The following is a 10495-nucleotide window of genomic DNA, read 5'->3' as shown; positions in this document are numbered from 1 at the left end:
GAGAATGACTGGAAGAAGCTAGGATGTGTTAGCCAGACCAAAATAGCAGTCCCAGTCAGGACAGGGAGGCCTGTACTAACTCCGCTGTCGGTTATGATCTGCTTCCTACAGTCTTTGGCTACTATTCCACTTTGAACACAAGAACATGTGACCTTGAATGAAACGCCCTAGAAGAGATAGAAGCTAAGATACAGGCTGAGATCTAAGCCACTACCCTCTTCCCATTCATGTCCCCAAGGACCGTTCCACATACAAGCTGTTGTGGAGAACGTTTATTTGAGTCACCTCCTACAACAGGAATATCCAACCTGGACATCCATTCATGTGCACTCCTGCGTGGCCATGGTCTAGGTATGTCGTGTAGGGGAGGGTGTCCCTCCTGCTTCTACTACAAGGACCTGAGGCCTCGAGCATCTATTATTGATCCAAGGAGTCAGCCCACAGTCCAACACCCTACACCTCTGGCTAACCCATGTGCACGCTCCCCCTTGTACACGACCCTCCACCTCAGACGACCTCCAGCATGTGCTTCATCATCCAGTTGACAAGTGTCTTCCTGAGAGTTGGGAGCCCAGGCCTGGGCTAGACCCAATAGAGGTTGAAGAAGAAATGACAGCCCCTGCCCTCAGGGAGCTCACAGTCTAGTTGGGGACTCAAGATGCGCATGTGCACACATAGCACGTATACATACACAAACACAGAAGGAACAAGCACAAGACTAAACAGCACATAATACTCAGGGAGACACCGTGTGTTAACATGAGGACTGTTAAGGAGGGGCATTGGCTGGGTGCACTGGGAGGCTCTGCCCTGGTGAATAAGAGGGTTTGGGGGCTGGGGAAGAACATTTCAGAGCAGTATAGGGGAGGGCATGGCACAGTTACAGCGGGGAAGAGACAAGCTGGGCAGTTAGCTGGGGGGCACGGTGAGAGCTCCCCTAAGTTAGCCAAGGGAAAGAGGTGTGTGGAAGTTCCCATGGTATGGGTAGCGCCTCCCCTTTCTCCAATCTCTGATTACTCAGTGACCCCAGAATAAGGCATAGGGGTTCTGTAAAAACCTGGAACCCAAACTGAATGGGGAATACAGGCAGTAAGACCCCAAGTCAGGAATCCAGGGGTTTCTACCAAGTCCCAGTAGAAAAGAAAGCCCCTCCCCCTTTCCTAATGAATGGCTCATTCTAGGAAGGAAGGGAGACAGTTGTGGGCCCTCAACTGACCTGCTCATATATGTGGATACGAGTCCTTGACCAGCAGTGACCCAAGACCCTCACCTCCTGGTTGTATCCCTGCTTACTTAGGAAACACACACAACCCCTCCACTGGCTTCTCCCACTGCTTAGACCCACGGGCACCATGGTGCCCCTCTAATCTCACCTTCCCCGGTGATGTGTGCCTGGAGCTGCATGCCTGCCCAGCAAGGAGGCCGGATTGGTTGCATATGGCTAGTGGAAGCATGATTCCTTCTCTGTGGAATAGACACAGGGAAATGATTTACTGACCCTTCAGCAGACCAGCCTTCCCTTGAGACTCCACAAGGCAGTCAGAGCCAAAGCCAAGCAGAAGGCTCCATTGTAAAATCCTACAGCCTGTCAGACACAGAATGGGGGAAAGAACCAAGCCGGGGAGCTGGTCTTGGGCAGTGTCTGAGGAGGGAAGCCTGGCTCCAGAAATCCAGTGTGTGTACTGTCAGATTGCAGAGAAGAGGCTGAATGGACTACAAGGGGCTCAGCCTCAGAATTCTTTATTCCCAAGAGGAGAGCAACACTTGTGTGGAGTAAGGGAAGGATGGGAGATGGAATCCCCAGGGCTGAAGTCTTTAGGCTGGAGTCCAGGGGCTCCTGAAACTGCTTGGCACTGTGAATGCTCCATGAGTTCTAGGAGAAGGTCCACAGCCTTCATTAGCCTTCATCAAGCCCCTGAACTGCTACCCTTTCTGGCTCAGAACGGGCACGGAAGCCCTCAGGTGCTGTTCACATCTTGAGGGAAATTTTGCCGCTTGAGCCCAGTCCGACATCAACTTGCTGCAATAGCACAGTCACTCCTTGCCCCGCCCTTCCACTATGTGCTGGGCCAGGCTGGGAGAGAGAAACCGCCTCTCCACACAGGTGCTGTCTCTGCCCCAACACCTGAGTTGAGGTCTAGAATCAGAAACTCAAACGAGGCTTGCCCAGTTGTGACTCAAGTCAGATTTGGGGAGTTTTCCCACCAAGGCATGGAATCAGCTGCTAATTCATCTACTCAACACAGGGCACCTCCAGAGGTAGGTCTTCTGAAGAGACATGTCCTCACACCAGGAACCCAGGACTTTTGAGACTCCATTTTAGTTTCCATGCCTAGATGCACCCTGCAGGTCCTGGGCCACAAAATCCTGTCCGTTTCGTATCTGTTCACAGAAGCAGAGACCATGGTCAGTACATTATAGTGACACGGCCTTGCCTACCAGCCCATCTGAACTACATGGACACATTCATGTGACCCACTCTTAGTCTACATGGGACCTTAAGAGAACCCTCTTACTACTACTCCCCAACAAAGCACTGCCAAGATTAGCCTGTTTACACACGACATGCCTTGGGTCTGAGTACCTGACTGACTGACTAGCTTCTGATCTCCCAGAACCTTGTTAAATATTTTCTGCCACTAAATACTAGTCCACATTACAATAGCCACCAGGGATCTCAGGCAGAGGCCAGTGGTTCCAGAGGAGCCACATGGCACTGAGGTGGGTCAGAGAGCAAGGGCAATGAACTGTCTTCAACACCAAGCACAGGCCTGGCTGAACACACGGGCTCAGGGAACAGAGGCCTGCTCAGAGTCCCCAGCATCCTAACTTCAAGTCCCCACATCTGTCAAATCCAGTGATGCCCTACCCATGATGGCCTAATACCTGGCCACTGGCCACATGCCCAGGTTCTCCCAGCTACATTTTCAATAATTCAACAATAAAGATAAAGGGTTTTCAGGTTCAAAATGGAAAACAAAGCCCAGACAACCTACTAACACTAGTAACACTAATTATCTGCTGTAATTTGGAACAAGTTTGGGCGAATCTTGGTTTCCTTGTTTGTCAAATGGCAGAGAAGGCCAGTGCCTCAGAGTGCAACTTGTAAACATGGATCTTAAAGCAAGCCCTAGCTAGCATTCTTACCAGATGATCTTGGTCATCTTGGCCAAGGCCTCCCTTCTCATTATCTGAATGAACCTCAAAGCTCTGTTCATCCGTCTGTCCTTCCAGGGCCTCTGTTCTCATTCTAAATCACAGGTCGGTGCTTCCTGTACTCATGGCACATGTCTGGTGTACCTGTCCTCTGATTTGTGGAACAAATCCTAGCCCTTGCTTTCCCGAAGCCATCCTTCCACACCTTGACTCTTCCTACAGCAATTCTGTCCCTCTAGGACTCAATACAAAGCCATGAAACCTCTCAGGGGAAGCCAGTCACCATCCAACCCAGAGCAGGCCTGTATCTCTGTGCAGACACCTTGACACCCTGTCACAGGCATGAGTGGGGGCTTCTAAGGGCCTGGGCCTGGGGGGGTCCCACCAAGAGTGGAGCAGAGCGCAACCCAGAACTAGTTAGTACAACTCTCCAGACAAATGGCTTCTTCTGATAACAGTGAAGTCTCGTGGTACCCAAGGGAAGAGGAAATGTCTCTCGTCTTCATCTCCAACTTACAGATAAGCAAACTGAGACAAGAAGTGAAATGGCTTCTCAAGGCCACCAGACAGTGGGTGCAGGAGGCTGAGGCTTTGGGGACCAAGGTTGGGCCTGGGAACTGTGACAAATGTCCCTCTTCAAGTCGCTTTCAAGTCTGACACGCTGGGAATGAAGATCCGGTAAGCAGCAAGTCATGGAAACCAACACAGGCCCCACCGCCCAGTCCTCACCTGGACAGCCAACACTACACACCCACCACCCTCAAACCTCAGGGGACTTTGGCCAGCCCTGGATCTCACCTGCTCTAGGCAGCCGCAGGAGGCAAACTAATGCAGGTGCCCAAAGGTACATGCAGCCAGCTAAGGGGTCCAGGGTCAGAAAGAAAAGGGGGCTGTGGCCCGGAGGCCTATCAACACCCTAAGATGGCCCCACCCTCCTCCCAGGAGCCCATCCAGACAGGGGACTGCAACTCAGCACCCTTGGATGCGGCTTCTGGATTGGAGGCAGCTGGTGGTGGTAGGTCTCCCACAGATCATAGCACACTGCTCAAATGGGCCGCTTGACTCTCAGGCCCGTGGCCATGGCTGCGCTGGTGGGTCTTGAGCGAGCCCTCACGCGCGAAGCTCTTGCCGCAGCGAGGGCAGAAGTAGGGTCGCCGCTCCCCGAAGACACCGGGACGGCGTGGGTGCGGTGTGGGCATGCGCGCGTGGGTACGCTGGTGGTTGAGCAGGAAGCGCGGCTCGCGGAAGCAGCGACCGCACTGCGCGCACTGGTGCGGCTTCTCGCCGCTGTGAATGCGCTGGTGCGTGAGCAGGTTCTGCTTGAGGCTGAAGCAGCGGCCGCAGTCGGGGCAGGGGAAGGGCCGCTCGCCGGTGTGTGTGCGCTGGTGCACTTCCAGGTTGTGTTTGACGCTGAAGGCCTTGCCGCACTCGGGACACACGAAGGCGGCTGCCCGGCCAGCCCCCACGTGCGCTTTCTGGTGCCGCACCAGGCTAGGCTGCTGGGAGAAGGTCTGCCCGCACAGTGGGCAGCGGTGGGACTGTTCCTCCGCTGGGTGGTGGATAACCAGGCCTTGATCGTCTCCCAGACCCTCCTCCCTGTCCCCTATAGGGGACCCTCCCCTGGAGGACACCAGCTCTGTCATGGGCACTTCCGGATGCAATCACCAGCCCCTGGAGAAGCAGAAGCGGAGAGAGGGATCAAGGAAGACCCCGGGGTCAGCCATTCTCCAGCCTGAAGAATCACTCACTTCCCACAACCTCCAGTGATTGCCCAACTACAGTTTTGCTTTGTTTTGTTTTGTTTCATCACAGTTTGTCGTTCTGGGCTCTTCTCAAGAGCTACCTCCTTCTAGAAGTCTTCCCTGGCCTCTCTAGCATCCTCTTACAGTCTGCTGCCCTTTATCATCACCCTGAAATAACCTCAAGAACAGAGAGCTACCTTCTATTACAAGACACATCAAGCCCTGCACCTTTGACATACAAGACATGAGCTAAAAACGGGTAGAAAATTCTCAGGAGCAGTTTCTCTAGTCAGATGCCCAAGGAGAGGAGGTGACCCAAAACCTTCAGGAAGGAAGGTCACCAGCGGCTTTAAGCAGGAAGTAAAATACCCCCATGCCCCATAAAGTTGAAAGTGACCTCCCTGGGTTAACCATTAAAAGCAGTCCCACTGTTTAACAAGATGAATCGTACATTTGAAAAGCTGCAGGTCACTGAACCAAAGCCAGAGCTCCCAAGGAGACAGGCCTGGTCCAAAGGCTGACCACCATACTCATCACCACAGCACTGGGCTCCCAGCATGCCTGCTGGAGAGCTTGTCTTCCCAGGCCTCTATGCCTCTCTAAAAATAGTCCCCCACTACCCTCACAGCATCCTTGAACAAGGAGAAGAACAGTGTCCCTGAGCCCAGGTTTGTAAATGGAACGATTGAAGCTATGTGAAACCAACATACTTGTCCAAGGTCACACGGCAAGGTGAGCCAGGACTAGGCCCTAAGTCTCCTGACGCACTGTGGAAACTCAAAATCTTTCAACACACTAGCTGCTCAGCAACTAAACATCACACACACACACACACACACACACACACACACACACACACACACCTACCAATACCCCAGCCACCACAAACCCATTCATTCTCAAAGGGTCACTGCTCCTACCAGACCTACATGGTGTCTTGCCATCACTCCCATGCCTTGAAAAGCAACTGGGACCCACTCCATTCACTCCCTCCATCAGAAAGGCTTGATTAGGGTGCCCTTCAAACCTCCCTTCAGGTCTTCTCCATACTTCAGCCTCAGTCAATCAATCTGCAGGGTGGGGGTCTCATAGACACCCTCTGTTTTCCCCTACCTTCAGGCCAGGGTGGAATTGGCACTCACCTTGGAGAAAGGGATTAGAATCCATTGCTCTGAGTCTCCACCCATAATCCCTCCCCAAACATCTGTGCTGGCATTTGCAAAGACAGACCCATCAAAGTCTCCTTAGCCAATCTGAGCCTGGTCCTGTCATTGGGCAACCTTCCCACTTTCCCTACTAGACCTCTGACCAGGGCCCAGAGGGTCTAAAGCCAAAGTTTTCCATCCCTCCCCCATGTCCCTCCATCAGGTGCCACACTCACAGCCCAACCTGCTCCCCTTCTGCAGTCTGCAGCAGCTTTTTCCTCAAGAGTCTGGGCAGCCCAAGGAAAACACAGTTAAGTCTCCCGCAGCGCTGCGCCCTTCTTCCCCCGCCCCCATAAAGCCGAAAAGCCTCCTGCAGCGCTGGTCTGGTCAAACCCCTGCATTAATCCCAAGAGCTCACCCCACCTAGCATGACTCTCACAGCCTTGTCAATTCAGGGGTCCGAACAATGTGGCAAGCTGTGCATCGCAACCCCACCCCTAGGAACATAAATAGGCCGCCACCCAGCCACCCAGCTGCCGCCCCCCACCCTTTTGGACTGCCAGTCCCAGCTCCTGGAGGAATGCATGCAATCTACCCATCCCTGTGCCCGCAGCGCCCCCCGCGGGACCCCGCGATCCTGAGTAAACAAGTAATTAAGTCGCGGCACTGACACTCCCAGAAAGGACTTGCACGGCTCCGGGCAAATACGGGAGCGCGCCCGCAGTGACCCGGCACCAAGGGTCCCCCACTGGCCTCGATAAATACGGTAACCTCCCTCCTGATCTTGGGCTCTAGTCTGGGACTCACGTGGCGCCGCCTCTGGAGCCCTTACCTCTGCTGCAGAGCCGCAGTCGCCAGCTTAGTCGCTTCCGCACAGCAGCCCCGTGAGGCTGGGAGGTCTAACCGGCTAACAACTTGCCTGGTGGAGAAAGGGGAGGCAGCGAGCGCTGCGCCTGTCCGGGGAAGAAAGGGGTCCAGATTCTGGGGCCAGCGTTGCCTTGCAGGAGGAGTCACCCCAGTGTTCCGACACCCCCGTCCCGGGCCATCCTTCTTTCCGGAGGAGCACGACCTTCATCTCCCTCATCCCTAGGACCTACCCCAGCTTCTAGGAGCTGGCCGGGACTCTGGGACCAATGCGCTTTTCCGGAGGAGCAAGAAGGGAAAGAAGCAGGGGACCCAGGAATGGAGTCGCAGAGTTAAAGCCCCATGAAGTCCCCTCCTGAGGATTATTGTGGTCAAACCAAAGCTGTCCCCTAATGAACTGTTTGTAACCCCCAAGAAGTCAGGCATGGTGGCATGCATTTAATCCAGCACTTAAAGCAGAGCAAATCTCTGGAGTTCGAGGCCAGCTTTATCTCCATACTGACTTCCATGCAGGCCAGTGAGGCAGCGAGGCTCTGTCTCAAATGAATGGATAAGTAAATAATGAATGAACGAACGAACGAGTGTGGGGGATGCACAGAAGCAAAGTGGGAGAGGTAGCACTAAATTCCGGGTTCCCACTGCCATTTAATAATACCCCTTGCCTATCCATATCCTTGCTTCTCACACCACCATTTCCCTGTACTATCTCATGGGAACTTCCAGTTAACCATCTGCATCTATAACATTGTTATGATCCCATTTTATAGATGAGAAAAGATTTTTAAAACGAAACACAAGGTGGCTTCCTCTAACACCCACAACTTTAAAGGTGGCAAAGAAACCTACTGGGAATGATGTTTAACCACACCAGGGCCAGTTATGAGTTCCTATGGCATACACAACCTGACCTCTGACAGACACACTTCCTCCACATCCAGCTCCTGCTGCAGGAGCTGTCAACTGCCAGGGAAAACGGGTTTCATCTCTTAAGCAGGCCACAGGAGAAATGGGGACACTTACAGAAGACCAAGGTTTTCAAAAGCAAATAGAGTAATCTATGGAAGGACAGGACCACACCCTTAACAGCATTTTCTAGGTAAGCGACGCCAATATATAAAGGGAAAGCACAGCTGTGGGCAGGATGGGAGACAGGGGATGCCATCCAAACCCTATGTCTATGAGGGGAACGACAGGGTGAAGGCTGAACTTCAGCTGAATCACTACTATCTTCCTATTCCCCATGCAAGCGCCTGTCCCCAGCCCAAGCCTATCTTCATATGCTGCGGCACACACAACAGCATGACCATGTGATGACATTCTGTATACACAGCTATGTTTGCTTATCCAGGCAGGACAGTGGCCCACATGTGGCCACCACCATCCTGTAAGAGTCAGGAAGCAGCTGGAGCCTAACAAAGGTCTGTGGGTCCTCTTGCATGGGTGAAACAGTAATTCAGCAAGCCCTGTTCAGGTCTTGTGCTGCATTCGCCTGAGACCCACCAGACAAACAGGTGGTTCCAGAATGTTCCTGAGGCTCCTACAGATCACTGTGCTGGCCGTCCTTGAGCGCTGCCTACACAGGAGTAAGTCTCCAGGACTTCCGTCTCTCTCGTTTCCTCCCAAGAGCTCTTTCTATCTGCAGATATCAGGTCATGGTCCCCACTACACCTCACCAAATATTGTTTGGTGTCGCCCCTGCCAAATTGTAAATTTTCAAGAGTGGGGACTGTGTTTTAAGCATCCCTGTACCCTCAAGAGTCTGTTGTAATGAGCCCTTTTCACTGTCTCTTCAGTGAACAATACATGTTTACAAGAACATTCGCTATCTCCAGGGGCAGCCATAAGGAGAAGAGAATGAGGAGCTGCAAGTTAAACTGCAGATCCAAGTACAACTTAGAGGGGTGCTAGGAGCCGAGGGGACCTGACTGTAGATGTAGGGCTCTGTGTGTGAGGTGTCATCTGTTGTTCCCAAGTCCTTTCTTCACACTTAACGTCCAAGACCAGACCTGTAACATCCATGCAGCCAAACTTTTAAGTGAGTGGCAGATGAACTGTGTGGAGAATCAGTTCAGCTCGGCTACTACCATCTAGAGACAATATGCCCTCCCTTCAGCAGGGGCTCTCCACCTTCCTAAGGCTTCGGCCCTTCAGTACAGTTCATGTTATGTAAACAAATGCTACTTCATAACTGTAATTTTGCTACTGTTGTGAATCGTAACGTAAATATCTGATATGCAAAGGTGCCATGACCCGCAGGTTGAGAACTGCTGCTTCAGTGGCTCAAGGATTAATCCACTGATGGACTCTGGGGTGGAATGTTGGAAGCGGGGCCTTGTTGGAGGAGTAGGCCTTTGGGGGGAGGGGTTCCCATGAATGATATACCTTCACCCTGATTCCTTACTGTCTTTCTGCTTCCTGGCTGCCTTAAGATGAGCAGCCTTCTTTGCCAGACACCCCTACCACCATGATATTCTGTCTCACCTCAGGCCCAAAGAGATGGAGCCAGGTAAGCCACGGCCAAAAACCCAGCCACGTATGCCCTTAGGATAGGACCTAAGTTGTTCTCAGGTACTTTCCGCAACAGAAAAACTGAGTAATACAGATCCTCATAGAGACAGAGCTCAACAGGGAAAATCCTCCCGTCTTCCCCGCTCCCGCTGCCCCTACCCCGTGTCTGTAGTGGAATTGCTCTTCAGGTAGCCACACAGGAAGCTTATTAGAATCATAACAGCAGCTTCCAAAGGAGGGCCTGCAGGGTGCTTCACCTGCCAAGATCCCAAAGCCTCAACCCCAGAGCTGTAACTCTGTCCTTGATTGACAACAATAAAACCCCACCTTTTTCTAGATTTGGGCAATGGGTAAAGGGCAGAGGAAAGGGTGGGAGAAGACAAGGTTTCTAGGTTTTTGCCTAAAGAAGCATCATTACTACTAGGGAGCATTATTACCTCGTGTAGCCGTTCTACACAATCCCAGTTGAAACCCAGTGGGGTGTGTGTGTGTGTGTGTGTGTGTGTGTGTGTGTGTGTGTGTATACTTAGTTGCTTTTTTAGTTTCTGAAAAGAGTCCCATGTAGCCCAACTCTGTCAGCTTTTCCACCCAGCCTCCCAGAGCAAAGATTAGTGCACCCACTGGGCAGCTGCTCCTGAGGCCTCTGCATCCCACCCCCCACCTCCCCTCCCTCAGCTCCCTGTGGCAGATTGACCCTGGGCAGAGTGCACCGAACCCTCCCAAGGAGCCTGACCCCTCTCCCCCTTTGCTGCCAAACTTGATGTTTTTGTTGCTTACCAAATGCCAGTCTCTCATACCATCTAACTTCAGCCTGCTCCTCCCAGAAGACAAGGGTTGCAGGATCCAGGCCCAACCAGCTGATGAGGCCTTTAGCAAGCTTAGCCACAGTGCCCCTGCAGGCTTGCACTCACTCACCTGGCAGAGGACAGGATAGAAACTCTTGGGGTCTTGTTTCCTTTCTCAGGGCTGGCTCCTGTGTGCGCCTCCCCCTTAAACTCTGCAATGCTGCACAGCACCCCACACTGTAAACCTCCAGGGTCAGTACCACCTTGTCTTTGATCTTATGCCACCTCTTTGATA

The 10495-nt window shown here is 52.6% G+C and overlaps 1 protein-coding gene across 5 annotated transcripts; it reads right to left on the bottom strand.

Moving 5' to 3' along the window:
* Nucleotides 1-257: 257 nt before the first annotated feature.
* RGD1559747 (similar to Zinc finger and SCAN domain containing protein 2 (Zinc finger protein 29)) lies at nt 258-9984 on the bottom strand. 5 transcript variants are annotated; one of them, NM_001402001.1, is made up of 4 exons: nt 6041-6197; nt 3955-4827; nt 3674-3817; nt 258-2382 (listed from the first exon to the last, which is right to left on the bottom strand). In NM_001402001.1, the coding sequence occupies exon 2, from the start codon at nt 4797-4799 to the stop codon at nt 4188-4190; it is 612 nt and encodes a 203-aa protein (NP_001388930.1). In that variant the 5' UTR covers nt 4800-4827; nt 6041-6197; the 3' UTR covers nt 258-2382; nt 3674-3817; nt 3955-4187. The 5 variants fall into 5 exon arrangements, 2 of the variants coding, with proteins under 2 accessions (NP_001388930.1, XP_063142099.1); XR_010065639.1 differs by lacking the exons at nt 3674-3817; nt 6041-6197 and adding an exon at nt 6876-9984 and having other exon boundaries at nt 1725-2382; XR_010065637.1 differs by having other exon boundaries at nt 1725-2382; nt 3148-3817; nt 3955-6867.
* Between the last annotated feature and the right edge of the window lie 511 nt (nt 9985-10495).

The sequence above is a fragment of the Rattus norvegicus genome, chromosome 4 (assembly GCF_036323735.1).
Source record: "Rattus norvegicus strain BN/NHsdMcwi chromosome 4, GRCr8, whole genome shotgun sequence".
In the NCBI taxonomy this organism is placed as follows: domain Eukaryota; kingdom Metazoa; phylum Chordata; class Mammalia; order Rodentia; family Muridae; genus Rattus; species Rattus norvegicus.
This window is presented reverse-complemented; position numbering and strand designations above follow the sequence as displayed.